The sequence below is a fragment of the Ceratotherium simum genome, chromosome 5 (assembly GCF_057802395.1).
Source record: "Ceratotherium simum simum isolate JZ-2026a chromosome 5, ASM5780239v1, whole genome shotgun sequence".
NCBI classification, from domain to species: Eukaryota; Metazoa; Chordata; class Mammalia; order Perissodactyla; family Rhinocerotidae; genus Ceratotherium; species Ceratotherium simum.
Window position 1 is genome coordinate 27,249,563 of NC_141904.1, and position 21,857 is coordinate 27,271,419.

At 37.4% G+C, this 21,857-nt stretch overlaps 1 protein-coding gene across 4 annotated transcripts in view; it reads right to left on the reverse strand.

The window, feature by feature from the left end:
* The window catches only part of ZNF385D (zinc finger protein 385D), an 817,460-nt gene that overhangs the window by 204,750 nt on the left and 590,853 nt on the right, over positions 1-21,857 (reverse strand). For all 4 annotated transcript variants that reach the window (XM_087430608.1, XM_087430607.1, XM_087430609.1 and 1 more), the window contains one exon: positions 1,789-1,931. In XM_087430608.1, coding sequence (XP_087286734.1) covers positions 1,789-1,931 — 143 coding nt within the window. The remainder of the gene's footprint in view (positions 1-1,788; positions 1,932-21,857) is intronic.

A 21,857-nucleotide genomic window follows, 5' to 3' on the forward strand; every position in this document is an offset into this window, starting at 1 on the left:
AGAGGCCAGGTAAAGCACCTTGATGGATCATCTCCCAGTGTCCAGGAAGCAAGACTGTGCCAGGAAGCCACTTAACACAAGAGCAGACAAGGAGCTTGGAGAAAGGGATCCCAGAGGACTTCAGCGTGGTCATTTAAGAATCAGGGAATTTGATGCTGAGCAATTTTTTCTCCACTCTTACTGAAAAGCCTAGGATTAGAAACCTCTGCTTTGGATATATGATCTTTATGCTGCTCTATTTATGCTCCATCCATTTCAAAATAAGATTCCTATGGAAAATCCCTCACCCACCAAAAAGCAAAGGGGTCATTGTCATTCTCCCTTGTTCTTTTTTTAAACTACATTTTTTTATTATTATTTTGTGTGTATGTAAGGAAGATCAGCCCTGAGCTAACATCCACGCCAATCCTCCTCCTTTTGCTGAGGAAGACAGGCCCTGAGCTAACATCTATTGCCAGTCCTCCTCCTTTTTTTCCCTTTTTCTCCCCAAAGCCCCAGTAGATAGTTGTATGTCATAGTTGCACATCCTTCTAGTTGCTGTATGTGGGACGCCACCTCAGCATGGCTGGACAAGCAGTGCGTGGGTGCGCGCCCGGGATCCGAACCCAGGCCGCCAGTAGCGGAGTGTGCATACTTAACCGCTAAGCCACAGGGCCGGCCTCTCTCCCTTGTTCTTTAACAAGGACTAGCACATAACTGTACCATCGCATTGGCATGTCCAAAGTCGCCACAACAAAGTATTATTTAAAAAAATAAGACCCACTTCTGTCTCCTGAAGGAGAATGATCTAACTGTGGGCAGAATTGTTTTGAAAAAATCCATCATGGGGACAAGATGTTGCAACAAGAAATCTGTATCATTTAGATCCCTGGGCACTCAATGACCTCCCATCTTAATCCTCTTTGCTTTGGTTGTGTTGACATGTCCTGTCATTGATAAGCTCAGACTTGCATTATAACAACTGCTGAAAGCTGAATCAGATGATATTAGAAAAAAAATGTCACTTACTGGTTTCTAACCTTTTCAACTCTTATTTCTATTTCTATCCTAAGAATACTCTCACTGCTTGTACAAAAAAAGGTGATGATGAATATGAGAAATCTGCCAACTTATAAAGGCATGCTTAAGAGTGAAAACAGAGGCAAGTAAGTAATGAAACTTGTGTTGACAAGGCTGATGACAAAGCCCAGAAAAACAAGGTAATTTAAGAAAGATTTAACTTGAGCAACTGTGGCTGGGCAGGAAGGAAAAGAAAAAGAAAACTCTTACTACCGGAACCCTGAGTTGTTTTAAGTTAATGAGGAGAAAAGTGCTCTAGACATGGAATGTATCACTATTGTGATTATCAGGGTCCTCTTTATTAAAAAGGTCCTCTCTGTTAAATTAGAAAAGAAGTAACAGATTTAAAAAGTAAAGTAGAGGGCCCAGATAGAAGAAACACACGTTTAAGTTTTTAGACATATACTCCAATTCTAATGTTCTAACAAATTCATTAAATTTCAATGTGGATATATTCCAACAAAATAATAAAATTTTTAGTGTTACCCAGAAAGACACTAAAAGGGAGACATGAACTCATGATCAACTCAATCGATTGAATCTCTTTTAATTTTCCTGGCTCCGGGGACCATACATAACTAGGCAGACAACTAACTTCATCATGGCTTTCAGATGAGCCATGGAATAAGCAATACAGCAAAATAGAGGCAGTGACCAACTCACTTCTGGCCTCTAAGGTTTTCCGGGATCTATCACTCTGGCATACACAAATTTAGCCCTGGGACTTACCGCATTAAAATTGGGGAAGAGGTTGACTGCGGCCGCAGTGTCAAGAGGAAAGGGAAGAAACGGCTTAATATCCAGCGATGGTTGTAAAGGAGGGGCTGGTGGACGGACCAGGGCTGGGAGAGCAGGACTCTGGCATGTACCACCTGCAGAGAGGAGAGCAGAGAGAGCAATCAGGGACATGATGCACATAAAAAACACCAAGGTCTCTTTTGGGACCTAAAGGCCAGCTTTGTGGGTCACTGGAAAAAACAAGACATGGAGTGTATTAACCTCAACTGGGAACCGGCCAATGAGCAGATTTGCCATTAGGCAGAGGGAGCTAGTTGAGCTGCTCTCTTTTCCTCCTTGGATTATAACTCTCTGGTTTTGTAACAATTAACATTTCAAACATTTCATACTCCTCAGTCTATGCTTCTTTTCCTGCCTAGAGATCTGTAACTAAGATCCCTTGATTCAAAAGGAAAATCCCTCATGGCGCCCCCATCCCTCTTTGCAAACTAACTTTTGCTCAGAATATGCATCCAGTCTGAGTGATTGTTTTACAGAACTGCTCTTTTCCACCACATTCAAAACTCTGGCAGCAAGATGACACGAACCTGGCATAGAAAAGAACCGTAACCACAAACACAGGCAGCCGTATCTTAGTGCCCTGGCAACCGGAGGATTAAAACCAGTGAACCCGGCTACAAGTGGGACAATCCCTGGGCTGCTCAGCACCCCTGTAGCTTTGAGCATTCAACAGCTACCTGCCTCATAAGTAGGTGGAATTTAGAGCCACCAATGAGAAAGCAGTGGGATCATTATGCCAATAAAGACACCCCCTTGGCATACCAGTAGGTAACCAACCGTTTGTAAAGGAGCACACACCTTTGCCCCCCGTTCTAGGACTCCACTGCACTCAGAAGCTGGAAGGATGGAAGCCCACTGCAGCATTCAGTCTCTCATACTTTGGTAACATTCCAAAACATCAATTTGCTGTTAATTAAAGGCTGTTTGAATCCCAGGAAACTGTTAAAATATGCTAGCATTCTTCTAATCTGAGAGGCAACCAACAGACTGTAAAAACCTGCTGGTGAGAATCCAAGAAGCATTAGGAAAACAAAATGCAGTGGGATTTTTCCTCGAAAAGAATTCTAAGAGACGAGAAAAGAGAAGAGAGGTTCACGTCTGTGCCACTTACTTGCCTGCCATCTTGGTTTTAAAACAAAGTAGAGTGAGACTCCATAGGAATTATCTTTACAAATCTCACAATCAACTCTCCGGCCAACTGCACACAGACCATCATTCTGCCCTCGATCAGTTACCTGAATGCAAGACGAACAGTCTAAAAATGATTCCCCAATGGTAAATCTAACCCTACTGGACCAGAGGATCTGCTAACAAGGTGGGTGACTTAATACCTAAAACAGAAGCCATCAGCATAGGATTTAATTAACCATACAAAAAACCCATTAGCTCTCCTGCTCCCAGGTATAAAATCAGCTGGAGCCAAATTAACAAAAACAGTATTTTTCCCACTCTTTTTATTTACTTCTTGAAATGCTCCTCAACAACAGCAAGGCCAACAACAGCAAGTTTGAATCATCAAACCGATTAAAATAAAAAATAGGACAAGTCAGGAAATAGAGGGCAGATGTTAAAACAAACAAAGATAAAAGCAAAATATAACAAGTCTACATTCACCAGAGCACATTCACCAGAGCACACCATAAACTTAGTTTATTGTCTACCTGGTAATATATTGAGTGTAGGTATGTAAACTTTCTTAGTGAGGGCACCCATAAAACTTTGGTGATAGACTTGTTGTGAGTTTAGTACTGCTAAAAATTTCTCTTTTGATAAAAAGTTAAAGAACCAAAATAAATTTGTGGTTGGTACCTTTTTAGAAAACTCAGAAGTAAAATAAGTTTTGGTTGAAATCAGTGGTGTGGTTTAACACGTCCACAAATAATAGTGAGCCTTAATGAATAATTTAAAATTATTTTTATCTGTGTCACAAGTCATGCTTTGCAAAAGGTATTCATATGCATTTATTACCTTGTTTGATCCTAAAATCTCAGAAATTAGGTAAGGGCTAACATAACGTCATGGAGAGAAAACATAAGTTGATAAACTCTTTAGTTGTTTATGTTGCTTCTGCAGAAACATTCCATTCTTATAAATACAAGAATGCAACTTAGCATGTATAAATTTATAAATTTCTTTTATAAATCCCCTCTGGTTCGGGATATCCAAAGAGGTTAAGAGATAGCTCAAGCATATTTCTTTATCCAGCACAATGAGAGGCACAAAGAATAAACATATGTTGATTTGATTGCTAGATGAAGTTAATTCCCACCTTCTCTCTTCCTCCATGGTATGTATTTCACTTACACTTAAACATATAGTGCAAGGCCCTTTCTCAATATTGCAACCAGGGTTTCCTTCCTGGGAATAAAGATCAAAGAAGAGTATAAACTTTGGGAAGCTGAGAAAGCTGAGTTCCTCTCTTCCTATCTGTTTAAAGAGAGAAACCTAAAAGATCATTGGAAAGCAGAGGACATGTGACAACATATTCTTTGGCCATGTGCTATGCAAATACAGGTGTAGTGGATGCTGTGGTGTGCTTCCCACAGCTGCCTTCGGGACTGAGGCTCTCATTCCCCCAGCTGTTGGGAGTGCGGAGCTGATGACTCTCACCTAAGATCCTCTTCACAAAGTGCCTTGGGCAAAAGGAAGCTGCCTCACCCAAGGTCAAACCCCCTCCTTAGGGAAGGGTTTGGTAACCCCACTCAATGACTTATTAATGCAGGGGTTTGATGGCTTCTCCCCCTTCCTCAAGGCAGGACAACTCTGAAGCTCTGTTTCGGCTCTAAAGCTCCTCATAGGATCTAGGATAGACTGAGGTCTCTTGTTGTGACCGCATCACAGTTCAACTTCTTCCTCTGCCCAATCCTGCATTCCTCACTCCTCTCAGAAGATGCTTCCAAGAGCACACCCCAACCAAGTCTCAGAGTCTGCTTCCAGAAGAACTTCATCTATGACTCCAGGGTACAACAATTCATGAATCTAAGTGAAATTGCTCAATTGCTTTAAATCTATAGTACTGATATTGAGCACAAAATTGAGGATATCTCTTAAAAATTATCTGTGAATGACATTTCTGCTCTTAAAATTTGGATAAGTCCTGAAATATTTTCCTTGTACCAATCTGTACACGTCCAGCAGTAAGAATATTATTTGCAAATAGTGCAAAATCAAACCCAGCAAATATAACATTTCATTTGTAAAGCAGATTAAAATATGCTCTGTAAGAAAATATCTATTTCATTCCTTCATTTTTAATAGAAACTACTGATTTAGGATATGAATATATGTTTATTACTATTTTCCTTATTATAAACTTATTTTACAATAATAAACATCAAAATATATAGTGAATTTGTAGATAGTTCTATAGGTTAAAAAGAGTTGTCTTGTTGTTCATTCATTAGAATGTCACATTCTTGGAAATATTGATATTCTTAATCTGAGGAAAGCATTTGAAGCCTCCATGGAGTGGGGATTGAAAAAGATATAAATTCATGCCCTTTGTATATGAAACTCTGCCTATATCTAGTACCACATATTTCATAGCCTATGCAATTTTAACTTATGCAGTTTTAACAAATTAATCTGATTTCAGAGCAATTAATATCTCTTTATACCAAACTTCTTATATGCCATTAAAGTCAACAAGTTAAAAAAATTCATTGAGTATAGAATAGTTATTAGACATTGAGTAAGGTATTGAATAATGAAGATAAATAGGTAAATAAGATAAAGTGATCATTAAAGCTCACAAAACTCTTCTCTGGGCCTTTGTGATGTTTGTTTCTATTAGATTATATTCAGAATTGAACTATAGAGAAAACAAATTAAATATTACTTTGGTCTATTTACAAGAAAGCTGTATATTCACAAAAGTACAAATTTGTGAATTTGAAAAATATACTGGAGTAACATATTTGTTAACAGAGTATTTGTTAATGGAGAGTATATGAGAAAGTAAGACATGTTCACTTCAAAAATTTGAATTTTTGATAATCAAATTAAAATGTAAATTTGGAAATGCTTCTTTTAATAATTTATACAGATAAATAGGAATTCTAAACCAGTGGTTGTCAGTCGAAGCTTATCATATAATGCATATAAAGTGCCTAGCACAGTGCCTGCCAATTGGTGCTCACTAAGCGAGACATATTTTTTTCATGAACCTAATAAATTCCAATGAGCTGTTCAGGTCGGTCCAGAAACAAATCCAAGCTCTCTGAAAGCAGTCAATCACAATAATTTTAAAAGCACCTTCATATTCCTGACTTTGTTTATTTTGAGCCCTGCAGAAGGAGAGTCTTTACAATAACAGGTTACTTTGAAATATTTTGAAATACCCCCTGAGAGCAGGACAGTGTTCTTTCCATAATACAATAAGTTTTAACCTTGAACTTCTGCACTTGATCCATTCGGGGTTCATTAGACAGTCCAGAGCCGTCCTGTCTGACACCTTAAGCTACTACTGAATCTTTCATTTTCCCAAATGAAAAAAATGAAGTTTAAAATGATCGGGGGTTGCTGCTGTTAAATATTCATGCCAGTGTATGCTTTAGACCCGTGAATCATTAAAACATATGTATATTTTTTAATCTACATTTCTAGAAAGCAGCAGAAATCCCTGATTACCTGATGGGAGAAATATTTCTATAGTATCTTTTCTCTTCACCGTCAATTTAATTATATATATACATACACATATGTATTTCAATAGTGAGCTATGATTAAATTACTAAACTGCTCAGAATATTCATACCTAACAGCAAAACAGCTAGACCGTTTTATATAACATCAAGTCCTAAGTAGATACTTGTGAAACAACTAATTTGATACACATGGAACACTACTCACATCCATTTCCAACTATTTCAGTTAGAAGTTGCTATGTCCATTGTGGGAGGAAGGGGCACACTAGAAATTCTGGGGTCTATGTGATAGTGGGCATAAAAATTTTAGATCTGATACTATTAATAGGAAGTAGAAAAGAAATGGTGAATTCAGGGCATAAAGACAAAACCTGATTTGACACAAAACACTGGCCATGGAGTGCTGTAGCCAATGAAACTGGCCAGCCACAGTGGGTGGGAGTAAGTGTCAAGAATACAGCTAAATTTTATAAATCTATCGAGTAATTGGCATGAAGTAGGCCTGCTATCCCCTTAATTCCTTTAAATGCACAATAATTCTGCCAGATAGCTATTAAAATACCCAATTTACAAACTCAAAAGGCAAGGATCCAGGAAGCAAAAGATCCTACCTCAAATCACACAAGTAATAAATGGCATTTGATGTGAACCTGAGCGACTCTAGAATTTTCAATGCGCTGATGCAAATAGCTTTTAATTTACAACAACAACAAAAACAACCAACCAACCAAACAAAATAACAACAAAAAAGAACACTCTACTAAGTCAGTTATGTCATATTAGGCAAGCCAGCTCCCTTGCAGCCAGAATCTAATGTATCAAAATCAAAAATCTTGTGAGAAACTTTTATTACTGCTCAAAAAAAAGAATCGCCACATTCCTTATAAAGGAGCTGATAAAAGAATACTCAGTATTTATCTATCACGGAACATGCTGGCACTGTCCTATATTTGAGAAAGACATGCATATCATATCAAACATGTTTCAAAAGCCCTCTAGTTTACATTCTTTAATATCTACTTGCCAAATTAGAAAAATAAATATGTGTTTGTCGTATTCCCTTGTGTGTCTGCCTCTTGTGAGTTGGGGATTACAATGGTCAGTTTGATGTTGAAATTATTTTTTACTCCTTGGCTAGGAAAACTGTATGTTGACCACATTTCCTGAAACCTCAGTAATCCAAACTCCCATTCAGTTTCTATCTTTGTTTGAATGTTGTTCCCAACTGAATGATAAAACTAGAAACTTATTTTGAGATAAAATTCTAATTTAGTGGGATTTGGTCACAATTTTTCTTTCATTGCTTTCATTTTTTCCCTCTGTTTTGGAGTGTGGATTCACCTGCTAGGTTTTGGCAAGTTGATCCAGCACTTTCTACCTCAGGAGGAAGGTCCTCATTGCCCTAAAGTGACTTGCCCTTGGCAGGTCAATTCCAGTGTTAAAAAGGGCAGTTGGCAACACTAAGCCACCAGGATGGTGACTGCTGTCTCACACCTCCTGCTGTTGACCACAGTGAGGAATGAGGTGAGAATGGGAGTATGAGTCAGGGCAACCAGAGCACCATTCTGGAAACATTGATTCAAAACCATTCGCCAACGAATCAACGAGTCAACGGTCAGTGACTTGATCTTTACCCGGGAAAGAAAACACATGTGAATGATCCACATTTTCCCTTGTCCAAATTCTTTATTTATTCACTTTAAGTTGTGGTATTTAAATATTCCAGTAAGTCACCTCAAAAATCATTTTGGAAGGAAGCTAAGAAAGAAGGACTAACTAATGTTTTCTCTGTTGTCGTCACTGAATGCCATGACCAAAATCAAAACACAGCTATTATCTAGTTGCCAATATCCTGAGTCAAATTTTCACTAGAAAAAGGTAGAATCTCACACTTATTTAACCAAGTTTCATGACAATTTCTGGTGCCTGGAAAACACTAGAGAAGATTCTGTTAGAAGTGCCGGAGTAAGGAGTTTTAGACATTTAATCCCAAATATCCTTCTGTACTTCAGCCCCTCTGTCAAACAGTGCATAAATCAGGCCAAGTACCGTATCGCAGGAAATCAAAAGATTTTGCCTGGAAACTTCCTCTCAAGCCAGCACAGTGAAAGTAAAAATGTAAAATATTCCTCAAGAGGAAATTCCCAAGATTTAATTCCCTAAAATCAATTATAACTAATAAAAAAAGGTACTATAGTGCTGAGCTGTCCAATATGGTAGTTATTAGCCATATGTGGCTATTTTACATTAAAATTAAGTAAAACTAAAAATTCAGTTTCTCAGTCACACTAGCCACATTTCACATGCTTGACAGCCACACGTGGCTAGAGGCTACATGTTGTATAGTGCAGTTAAAAAACATTTCCATCATCACAGAAGGTTCTATTGGACATTACAGCTCCAGTGCAAAACCAACATTCTCAAGTGATGAGTAATCTACAAATCAGGTGCCTGATACGGTCTGTTTCAGAACGCATTGCTGACAGGAGGGAAAGTCTTGCTTTCTCCTGGGTCCTTCTCATTTTGGGACTGAGGAGGAGAGCTTTCCCAGAGCCAAACGTGGCACCTGTCAGAAGGCAGACACTGCTGGGATCATTCCAGAAAGGATTAGTCATGCCTTCCTAGAGAAGACAATGGCCAATCTATGAATCTTCATGTGTGACCAATGATGATAATATTCAAAGGGCAAACTAATTTTAAAAATTGTTAATGTTGAAATCAATATTAATGAATATGAGTGCTTTGGATAAAAATATCACATCTTCAAACAAAGGATGCAAAAAGGGGCCCGTTCTGGGGCAAATGGATGTTTATTAATATCTGATCATCCTTGAGAGTGCTATCACAAAGCTTTTATTTCACCAAAAAAAATGTGTCACCACCCAGTCTCACTAATAGCCGAGTTTTAAATCCAGCTAATGTAGGCAGTTAAATCTGCCTAGCTACATCTGTCTCTTGGGGTAATTTTGCTCATAATATCGAGGCTTTAGTCTTCTCACTCTTTCAAGAGAAAAAAAGATGCTGAAGTCTTGTTATATGGTCTTGTTTTTCCATGATCTGTGCCTTTCAATTGGGACTTGCCTGCATGAACTTCTCTATGCCAGTAGAGCTGTGTGTGCCATTCCTCTATAGCCTGATACATATCTTCCCTTTCCCATGTTTTTTCCACATGATGTAACTATTTTACATTCTTTGCTTCATCTCTAAGCACTTGCCAATCTGTGTAGGCACTAAATGTGATCTAAGGTATTAATGAAATATTTCCTGTGCTTAAATGGTTTAGTGTGGTTTTCCCAATACCATCAAGGTGAGTTAAGTAAGAATCACACAAATTAGGGAAAATCTTCGTTTATCTCCCTAAAGTGTCCTTATTATGTAGATGGTGAGGCTATTAGTTGAGATAGAGAACACCTGAGGAAGAGCAGGTTTAAGAGAAGAAGACAAGCTAAGTTTTTGACCTAATAAATTTGAGGTGTAAGTGGAAATGTAGCCATTGGATAAGTGGGACTAATGCTTAGAAGATAGTTCTGGGTTGACTTCATTCGGAGGATACACTGGAGAGTCATCAGGTAGAAATCGAAATCAGGGACACGAAAAAGATTTCCTTGGGAAAGCGTAGAACAAAGAGACCAGTGCCTAAGCCTGAAGCTTGAGGATCTTTAGCCCGGTGAAGAAGTCTGAGAAGGATTGACAAAAGAGCAAGACAGAGAGGGGAAGATGTGACCACCCAGAGGCCAAAGGGAGAGACTGTTTAGCAAAGGAAGAGGTGGTCATTTTTTCTTAAAAAAAAAAAAATGGTTCAAACCATAAAAAGCTCTGATCTTTTTATAGTATAATTTTATTAACATTTTTTCTCTACATAAGCTGCTTAAACATGGATTTCATTTTTAGGTGTGAATTTATTCTATCTTCTACCAGGCTACCTGCAGAAGGATCAAGTAAGATAGCAACACCTGTTAGATTTAATGTCGTGGAGATTTTTAGTGATCTTTATCAGTCACTTAAGCGCAATCACTTAAGTGGATAACATCAAAGAGGAGCTACTTTTGAGGAGAGCCAGGGATGGATAAGGGATTCAGACTGGAGACTACCAAAGAAAATTATTTTTAGAAATCTGGGAAGGAAAAGTAGAGTAGGTCACTATAGATATGGGTAAATAAGTTGTAAAGGTATGGAAAGAAACTGATTCGATCCAGAATATCTAACATAACTCACTTTTGGAATGGCAAATCTCAGCTAGCAATTAAGCCAAGAAAATGTGAACCCACGACAGCATATTAAGCATTGTAATTTGTATTTATCTTAGTTATATCCCACCTCACATATTCTCTAAACCTACATCAAAGTATGGCAAGTAAGCAATCATCTATTCCTGGTTCAGGACCCTGTGCAAGTATGACTTCCTCTATGTAGTATCTCCCAGACTTCACTGTAGAAAGATCTCTCCCTTGGCACCTTCCTCTGCCCTGCACAGGCTTCCGCCTGAACATACAATGCTGGACTGACTTGCTTCTCTGTCTATTTCCCCACATGAGGATGCTGGGTCTTGAGAAGTATGTCTATTGTACTCCTCCTTGACTTCTAGTATTAGGGGGTTCCTGGCACCTATTTAGTGATTTGTTTGTCTTTTTCAGGAATGGGTGGATGGATGGACAGAAGGAAGAGCAAACAAATGACTGAATTAAAGTGAATCACAGCCTGCTGAGATATTGTACTCTCTCTTCTATCGTGCCCAAATTAACAATCTTGTCCATTTCAGAAACCAGCAACTTCCTTGAAGAACTAGAAAAGAAACAGGGACTAAACAATCAGAGAGTTTATTGGAGTAATTGCTAAAAGGTAAGGAACATTTTATCATAGATTTTTAGTTCAATTAAGCTTCCATTGTTGATTTTTTCTTAAAAAAAAAAATGGTCCAAACATAGAAAGCTCTGGTCTTTTTATAGTATAATTTTATTAACATTTTTTCTCTACATAAGCTGCTTAAACATGGATTTCATTTTTAGGTGTAAATTTATTCTATCTTGTAAACACTACCGTTTCCTCCACAAGCATAAAAGCAATGACATTTCAGCCCCTGCACACTGGGCACTGTGCTGGGTACTCTATGTAGTATATCTCTTTTGTCATTTCATAGCCTCGTGAATAAGGAAATGGAGCAATGGTGAGGTTAAGACAATTGCTCAAGGTCATATAGTTAACAAGTTGTAGAGCCAAGATTCAACACCAAATATTCTGCTTCCAGAGTCTAAGTTCTTATATCTACATTTTATTCAGAGATTGACATTTTTTTCAATAACAGGTGGTAGAGAAAAATAATTCTATAAACAAAAAGCTTCAATTAAACTTCGCCAAAGCAAATCAAATCAAATCAAAGTATACAGAGAGGCAATCATTTGTAAGACAATGGATTATTCAAGAAGCAGTTTTACATGTTTCTTGCCTCCACTGGATTTTATAATACAGTACACTGTAGATTATGCATATATTGTGCCTATCAGACAGCATAATACCACAGACTGAATGTTTGTGTCCCCCCAAAATTAATATGGTGAAACCTAACTCCCAATGTGATAGTATTTGGAGGTGAAGCCTTTGAGAGTTGAATAGGTCATGAGGGCAGAGCCCTCAAGAATGGGATTGGTTTAGTGTCCCTATTAAAGAGGCCCCAGAGAGATCCCTCAGGCTTCCCATCATGTGACATGGCCATCTAGAGGAAGTAGGCTCTCACCAGACACCGAATCTGCTGGTGCCTTGATCTTGGACTTCCCAGCCTCCAGAACTGTGAGAAATAAATGTCTGTTGATTATAAGCCGCCCAGTCTATGATATTGTGCTATAGCAGCCCAAATAGACTAATACATATGCATTCATCCAAAGGTATTGGATTTTTAGTCTATTTGAATTAACCTGTTATTGGTTCAGTTCTCCCTTTCACTTTGTCTATAGTCCAGAAGAGCAAAGTAGAAACTAAATTTACATCATAATTAATTTTATTGAACTTAATAATATCTTCTTGAGCATTTGCTTGATTGTGAAAGTTTTCATTCAATGTTTCACTGTGATTTTTTTCACATTTTGATTGAATTTTCTTTCATAATAGCTGTGGCACAAAATTCCTAGGAAATGCCACTGGAGTTAGCAGTGGGTGACATTTACAAATAACTATGAAAGAAGAGACTATGTCACTACACCATCAAGAAATTAAATAAAATGTATTAAGAACAGTGAAGATCACATTTTTGCTGTCTTAAGGGTCACATCCCATTTGTAACATCCATTAGCTTCCAGGGTTTAGGAACTGAATCCTGGTTTCCATTGCTTTGGTGAACATTCTTACAAACTCTATAACAGCAAAAAGAAATTCTGATTTCAATTTCCTCAAGAACATTCCCTGCGGAGCTGACATGTGCTCTGTTTAGTCTCGGCCTCAATGTGATTGTTTCTTCTGGCAGTTTTGCTTAAAACAAAGCTAACTTTATATTTTCTTTTAATTCTGAAACATTTGGTCCTTGGAAAAAAAGTAAAATCAGTTACTAATGGAATTGTAGTGATTGTGGTATCCTGAAAATGACTAGCTTTAAATGGAAGAGAAATAAAATGCTTGTAAGTGATTGCAAGCAAGACGATACACATAACTGTACTTTATAAGAAGTCCTGTCATTTTGAGCATTACTATATTCTAGGTTCTGTGCTAGATGGCTTTACATACCTTTTTTATGTAAACAATGAAGATATCCTTGTTCTCATTTTACAAGTGAAGAAACGAAGGCTTAGTGAGATCATTTTACTAAAGATAAACCACCTTGTTAAATGGTACAGCCAAGAAGAATTAGAACCAGAGGTGTCTGATTCCAAAGCCCATATTCTTTGATTATATTACACCTTTCTCCTTCTCAAATACCTACCGAGTTGTGATTCCCACCAATTTGAAAGTGAAATTGATGGAAGCAGAAATTGCCTCTGAGGAAAGCACCTAACTTTTTACATTCAAATAGCCAGGAGGCAGCAGATACAGGATTTACAAACCCAGAAAAAAAAACAGAAATTGCTTATGGCCACAGGGAGGAGAAAGTCAAACAGAAATTGATTATAGCCTTAGGGAGGAGAAAGTCATCACAGGAAGGTTATGGAGCCATCACCAAAATGCAACACACAAGGAAAAGGGACATCTACATTGTGATCAAATAAAAGACATCATACAACAGTGCAGTTAAATACAAGGATTAAAGCTAACTTAAAATGAAAGGGAAGCAAATGATCAGTGGGAGCAGTCACTGCTGGGAGCCATGTTGGTAGAGATGATGAGCATTAAAGGTTAATTCTGAGATGGCCTTCTGCAGAGGCCCTGAGCTCAGAGAATACCAGGCACTGACCAGAAGCCCAAGATCAGAGGCCAAGGTAGATAAGAGAACATAGGTTTTTCTCATTGCCATGATCAAGTTCTCACCTTCCTGTGAAGTGCAGCCTAAAATACACAGTTCTTGACTTGCCAGGAGGCACATACATGTCTTAACTTGTGCTACTAATTCCCATCGATTTTCCTCAACTCAGACTGAACCAGAATTAACTGACTGACGTAGGATGCCACAAAAATGGTCTCTGATTTTTCTTTGACTGCAAATTTACTAGAAGCTCATCTTATTATTATTCCTTAGAATTTGGGTGTCCTGAGTAGCACAGGCCTAAATAAATTTCTAAGAGAAAAATTTAATTTAGCAATGACAGCAAAATAGTTCAGTAATTAAATTGCACTGTGCTGGTGTGTGGTGGACCATACAGACTGAATTATTCAAAGCAGTATCAATTTCAAATAATAATGATAACCACTAAAATAATAATAACCTCTCTCAATTTTTGAGCATTTCACATATACATAGAATTTTAACTTTCACAGCAATTCTGTTAACTCTTAATAACTTAGTTTTTTAGTACTGGAAACTGAGGCTCTATGAGATTAAGTACTTTGTAGCAGCTAACTCAAAGAGGGATGCAAACATAGGTTGACTGATTTCAATACTCCAGCTCTTTGTAAAAATCATATTCTATCCATTGTCCCCATAAGCCAAGGCTAGAAATCCATGACACTGCTTCCCTTTCTAGTACTTAGAGCATATGTTACCAATCAATCATATTTCTAGATTCCTCGTGGGCTTCAGAATCTTTCTAATGCAAGATACCAGTATCTAAACCAGCTGTTCAGAGTTTGTTATCCCCAACATAAATACTCACAATGACCTAAACATGATAACATTAGGGCATCCTAAACTCTACTCTTATGGACATCAGGTTAGAAGATGTACAGAAATTCTTTGTAACCCTTGGAAGATGGATAGTGGAATAATCCTCATGGTTTCCTTATGCCAAGCCATTTGGCAAAGTGTTCAGCCTTCTTTTGGCTAGAATCTGATGAGAGGTCTAAGAAGGGCATTTGACTTTTCTACCAAAGCTTGCCCAGGTTATGAGGATAACTGGAGATTTGCACTTGCTCCTCAATAAGTAGGAGACTTCCATTCCTTGGCTTTCTGCAACAGTGAGTGTTGCCATAGTACTAAACATATTTTCTGAGACCCCCTCATGATTCGAATGTGACTGAACGTCTTGAGAATATACAGCTCCCTCACAGCTATTCCTCCCCATTGATCTGTCCTAGAAAATGGAAGCCTGTGGATTGATCTGATCAACGTGAACCCAAAAAAGTTCTATGGAAAACAAAACAACTACTGACCCTAAAAAGAAACTTGAGAAGGGGCTCTGATCACAGGCATGGAGAATTGGATTTAGTCCTTTCAAATTCCTGGGCCTTGTTTGCCTTAAATTGTGAAGATTATTTTGTGCTTTTGAAAGGACTTTAATCCCGAAGGAAGAACAAGACAGAATGAGTCAAATTGCTTTGAGCAGGAATGCCTGCTGAGAGAAGAGAGAAATTTTGTAAGAAGCAGCTCTTCTGAAATTGGCCCCGCATTTTCCTCAATGATTCTGATCTGTCCTGCATATTGTTTTCAAAAGTCATTATGCCTCCCAAGTGCTAACTATCTGTCTCCTATGTTATCAATGTCATTATGACCTCTCCTTGGCTATTCATACTATTTAGTGGCCTCCTCATATAACTATAAGATAAGGAAAATACCTTTTAATGTTTTTTTAATTTGTGTCATTTTTTTAACTCCTCTCTGCCCTTCAAGGTTTCGCTGAAATGCCACTTCTTCCTGCCCTGGCCTCCCCCTCCTGTCCATTTAGCACCATAATCAATTTTCTCTTTTGCCAACTTCCACAGAATATTTTAAGTGGTTAAGAGAACAGGCTTTGTCATCAGAAACCTGAATCGAAATCCCAACATTTTCATGTCCTAAGGAACTTCACAGCTATTTAGTTTCCTCTTCTAAAAAATAAGGAATAAAACACCTAAATCACAGGATTTCTGTAAGGATTACGTGGAGAAATATTTAACAGAGTAAATGTTAAATTATAGTAACTCTTATTATTGTTATTGCCTTTTTTATTCATTATTATTTTATTAAAATGATAGGAAATAAATTGATATATTTTATTAAATTTGATTTTATTAAAGTTATTGTTTAAATAATTAATCACTATGTCTCTTATGGGTCTTAATTTTTGTTTAGTAGTAGAGTTATTTGGTTCTGGCTTAAAAGTTTTTGAAGGAGAGTGCCTATGTCTGTATTACCTTAATTTTTTTCCACGATGTCTAACGAAATGCTTTGAAAATGATGGGCACTCAAGTGTTCTTGAGTGAATGAATGATAAATGAATGAATGAATAAGATATTGTTTCTTTGAAAGCTAATCCGAAGAGAAAAAATGGAAATCCAAAGAGAAAAAATGGAAAAATGCAAACTATATTTACTTTTATTAATACTATTTGGTTGATTCCTACTGAGAACTTGTAATATTCATTCATGCCTGTTTTCAATGTATGAGCACTACAGTGGTAGGCATAGGAAACAATATTAAAAAGAGAGAGAAAAATAAAAAGGAAGAAAAGAAGGAAGGAAGGAATGGAAAGAGGGGTTGGAAAAAACAATAATCTGGGGAAATGATCATATCCAAATCAGATAGACAGATGACTCACTTGACCTAGACAGGACTGTCACTGAAACAGCCTGTAAACTGCATGGAAAATGCCCCAAAAGATATCCTATATGGAAATACCCACCTTAAAAGATCTCCTGGTAACCCACAGAAGTATTTCTATCTTTGAAATTGGAAAGTAACCAATCAAACACATGACATTACCTGACAAAGTATTGTATAGGATAGAGACTAGCACAGTGCCTAAACATAGTGGATACTCAAAACATGATAGCTGACTTGGAATCTGGGATAGAAACATTTAATGTTATTTTTGGTCAGTGGAAAAATGGATACAACTAGTTCATATTAATCCCTTTTAGCTTTGTTCTCAATTACTTATCTGCTCTGTCATCTCTTCTCTCTTACTGCCCACTGCGCCTCACTTCTCTTTCCTCTCAGATTTACATCTTGGCTCACTCATTAGTTCTCACAAACGTTCACCAAATATTTATTGGTTACCCACTCTTTTGAATGCACTGACTAAATTTCAATAAAAGTAAATATGATCGCAAGCCCTTTAAATAAAGATAAAACAAAAGCAATAGCAAGAAAATAAGCAAATATTTTTTCCATTCCTATTCTCTACAACTTCCCCTTTAAAATAATAGTTTTCTATTGTTTAATAAAATGAAATCCTTTTCTGAACCATCAAGTAAAAACAAGTGCAATTTGTTAATATTAGCATATATTAACAAATGCAAACAAGCTTCTAACTGGACATCGGTTAGTCTCAATTTGGTCTTTCCTCCATATTTTCAAATAGTTTAAAACCCACTTCTTTCAGTAAAGAGCCATATGTGAAGTTTAATTAGCAGTATCAGACGTGATGACAGACACTTTTTTTTCTACCAGAATGTGACATGTTCTGGTATTCACATGGACTAGAATCAAGGCCACTCAATTTCATGAATGGCTTTTTTGTCCATTTGCTACATTTTTACCAACTATTCCAGGCAGACAAAGTTTGAGATGGCATACTAGCACTGGAGAAATCTTGATAATAGTTTTTTATGGCAGTCTTGCCTGTAGCTGGAGAATTCAATTAGTCCAGCCAAAATTTTAGTTGGCTCTTTTTTTCAAATACCCCCATCCAAATCATAAGTGCTACACAGTTCTACACAGAAATATCCTTTCTTCTCTGCCCTTATACACAAGTTCATTATCTTACATTCCCTTTTCCCCGCAGACAGCCGTGTTGTGTACACAGCCTTTCTTCAATGGCCACTGCCACAAAGCCAGATAGGCATTTTGGATTTTTTGTATTTTTGTTTTTAATTTTGTATTCCATTTTGAATTGCCTTTGGCTACATTTTCATTTAGCTAGTTTGGGTTGGATCTTAACTGACTGATAAATTCCAGTTATAGATATGAGCATAGTAGAATTGTTTGCAAAGAACTCAGACTTTCCATCACATTTCAGAGTATTATACTGTTACAAAATATCTGAAGTCCTTCCCTGATAACAAAAGAATATAGTAAGGTAAATCTTAAGAAACATGTTATTTTTATTTTATATAAGTCATATGTTCAGAAAGCCTATGTGAATATATTCTATGAGTAAAAAAAAAATCTACATTTTTGGCACATGGGATGCAAATTTGATTGGCATGGAACAAATTATGTTATTCATTATGTTTCTGGAAAGTTAAAGGCTATACAATTGGTAAATTAAAAGTGATTATTTCAGTAATGAGATATTTCAAATAAGCAGGCTTTAATCTGCTGAAGGAAATGGCAGGGCGTACCTCAAGGGGCAAGCTTAGGAAAGCTGGCTGTCCCTCAAAGAAATCCATAATACTAAGAGCACAAATGTACATCATAGATAAAGTGGGAAGAAGGGAAACCAAAGGGGACAGAACAGCAGCTCTGCATATATTTGGAACACACACAAAGTTTTCTGGAAGAATCCAGACTAAGAATAATAAAAGAAATACAAAAAAAGTTGAAACAAAACAACCAAACAAAAAACAATCATGCATATTTTTAGTGCCACAAATCAGAAAATATCAAAACTAAGGATCAAATTTAATGTGATGAAAGGAAGGCAAGAGAAAGCAGAGATTTCAATGATTGATTGATTCACCAAGTATTGAAAAAATGGGCAGAAATGAGAAAAGGATTGTTAAGTTAGAGATGGGTACCTACAGTACGCTGAACCAATTGGTTGGCCAATTAAAAACATCCGATGCCCGATGGCATCCAAAGTGGAGAAAAATTCCATTATGCCAAATGTTTTACATCATTGAGTCCAGCCTCAGAAAGTAAGAATTAACCACACTAAGTCTGACTGTCAGACTGATTTTGGAGATAAAGAGATGCAAAGTAAGGGACGCGGGCCACATTTAGTGAACTTCGAGCAAAGGTAAGGTCGGAAGATGTACAATACAGAACTCAACAAAATAAAGAGCTGAAACCTGGACTCTTGGAGAGTTTGTTGTTTTGTTTTCATGTAGAAGCTAGAAAGATTGGCTATGTTCAGAGTCTAATAACTTATAAAAGATGTACACAGCCTATAAAATATCTAAAGCAGAGAAACAGACATGATTAAAGGGCAGGCAAAGAAGAAAAGGGAAGGAATGGGGGAAAGCTAAAGGTACTGGCAATGTTTGCCTGAAGGGAAGAGACTCAGCGTGACTTGATAGCCTCCAACTATTTGAAAAGTAACATAGGAAGGATGGTAAACAGATGTTCTCCATTTTCACTTAAGACAGAAAAAGCAGACAGAGGACTGAAAGTGCAGAGGAAAGATAAAAAACTTATTTTAGTTGCAATCACGTCTTGAGGAAATGACACACTTTCAGGCCCTCTAATAGGAATACTGTCAAGGGTTAATCCTTTTTAGGAGAATAAGCCCATAAATCTCATATGCAATTCTGTAGGATTCATATGGGAAGATGTGCAAAACAGAACAAGTTAGAATCAGATGGGACTTGAGCAATCAAGTAATCTACTTTCTGAGCAGGGGAAGGCAAACTTTTTTTTTCAAAAAACTCAAATAATAAATATTTTAGGATTTGTGAGCCATACGGTCTGAACTGCAGTTCTGCCATTCTAGTGTGAAAGCAGCCATAGACAATATGTAAACAAATGGGCATGGTTATGTTCCAATAAATTTTTATTTACTAAAACTGTCATCAAGCCAGATTTAGCTCTCTGGCACCAGCCATAGTTTGCTGACCCTGGTCTAAAGTGTTGGTTCTCTAACTTTAGTGAGCATCACAAATACATGGAGGGCTTGTTAAAACACAGACTGCTGAGGCCTACTCCTACCTAGAGTTTCTAATTGAATCTTGAGTAAGGCCTGCTAATTTGCATTTCTTACTGATTGCCAGGTAATGCTGATGCTGTTGGTCCAGGGACCACACGTTGAGGACCTGAGGCCAGAGAACAGAAATGATAAGCCCACAGTCCAGGTGAGGGTGTGCGTGTCTGTGTGTGTTAAGGAGAATTCTAAGATGGCCCCTAAGATTTCCTGCCTCCTGGAGTACACACTGTGCATAATCCCCAGGACTATGAACTTGGCGGATATTACTCCTGTGATCAGGTTATACTACATGGCACAACCTCAAAATTGAGAGATTATTGGAGTAGGCCTGAGCTAATCACATGTGCCCTTTAAAAGCAAAGAGCATTCTCCTGCTGGTTGCAGAAGCACCAAAAAGATTCAATGTGCTGTTGCAGGCTTGAAGGTGGAGGCCATGCATCTTAGCTGGGGAGCTGAGAGCAAGCCTAGGCTGACAGTAGCAAGGAAACAGAGACCTCAGTCCTACAACCACAGGAACTGAATTCTGCTAATAAAAATGAGCTTGGAAACACTTTTTTTTCCCCCAGAGCCTCCAGATCAGAACTCAGTCCAGCCAACATCTTGACTTCAGCCTTATGAAGCCCTGAGCAGAGAACACAGCCACACCAGTGCTGGATTTCAGACCAACAGAACTGTGAACTAGTAAATGAGTGTTGTTTTAAGCCACCGAATTTCTGGTAAATATATTACACACTAATTGAAATCTAACACCGTGTGTGGTGTGTGTCCCACCTTAGACCTAAACCTTCACAGTTGAACCAGTTACATATCCACTGCCAAACATCATCATTAACTCCAACGACTTCCAGGCATGCTCTGCTCTATGCACTGCCCCCTTTACACACATATTCCCCAAAGCACTGTGTTTAGGAAGCCTCTCCCTTTGAATTAAAACATCCCGCAACTGCTCACTCTCCTCTTCCAGTCAGGGGCTTAAAGAAACCAAGGCAATAAATAGTTTATCTGTTTGGTAAGCTTAGCCATACTAAACCTAAAAATAGTTAACTGCTCTTTTTTCCAAGTAGCTTTACATTCTTTAGCATCTAATTCAAGCCAACTCTGACTATTTCAATGACAGAACCCCTTTAAGAATCTTTAATAAGCCCCAAATTCATAAGAAGTTCAAAAATACCCTCAACAGTTAAGTATTATAAAATCACATTAATTTAAAAGCATTACATTTTCTGACATTTAAAAAGTCTCTGACATGGCATATCTATAGTTTGATTTTTCTAATGTTCTTCTAAAGGTCATGTTTATGGTATAATAAGCACACATTTGCAAGGGTTATTAATCAGAGCAAAGCTAGGTTGCAAACAGATTTCCAAAGAATTTCCCATTTTTATTCTGAACATATTAGCTACTTAAGAATGTCACATCTTTCAGGAGCCTACTTAGAAAAAAAATTAACGATTAATTTTGTTCAAAGGGATGTCTTCATTTTAAATGAAGCAGGAGTGCAGCTTAGGAAAATAAATGACAGGGATGTATTCTGCTAGTTCAGCAAACTTGCATGGCAATTTGGAAAATTCTAATTTTTAAGCTAATGCTTTAGAACAGGTACATGGCCAGTTAGCAAGGAATCCGACAGGGTCTACAAGCTTCATAAAAAATCCAGTGGGTACTGGTAATAGGCTTTTCTAATTCATATGCTGCAAGAAATGCTAAAATATGCTGCAAAATCCTGGTCCATATGGGTGTTAAACTTTATTTTCACAAACAATTACCTTCCCATTTTTTTCTTAGCAAGAGAGAGGTTAGATAGATTCCTTCTTGTTGGATGTAAAAAAAAATAGACTTCTTTTGTTTTGATATTTAAGAAATGCCAAGAGGAAGAGTGTCCTCAAAGATTTTTTTGGCTACTAGCTATTTGGAGACATTATTTGCCTTAGTGACAAGAATTCAGCCTATTCTTGAAATATAAGCACACTTTCAAAATATTTAAGCTTAACAAAAA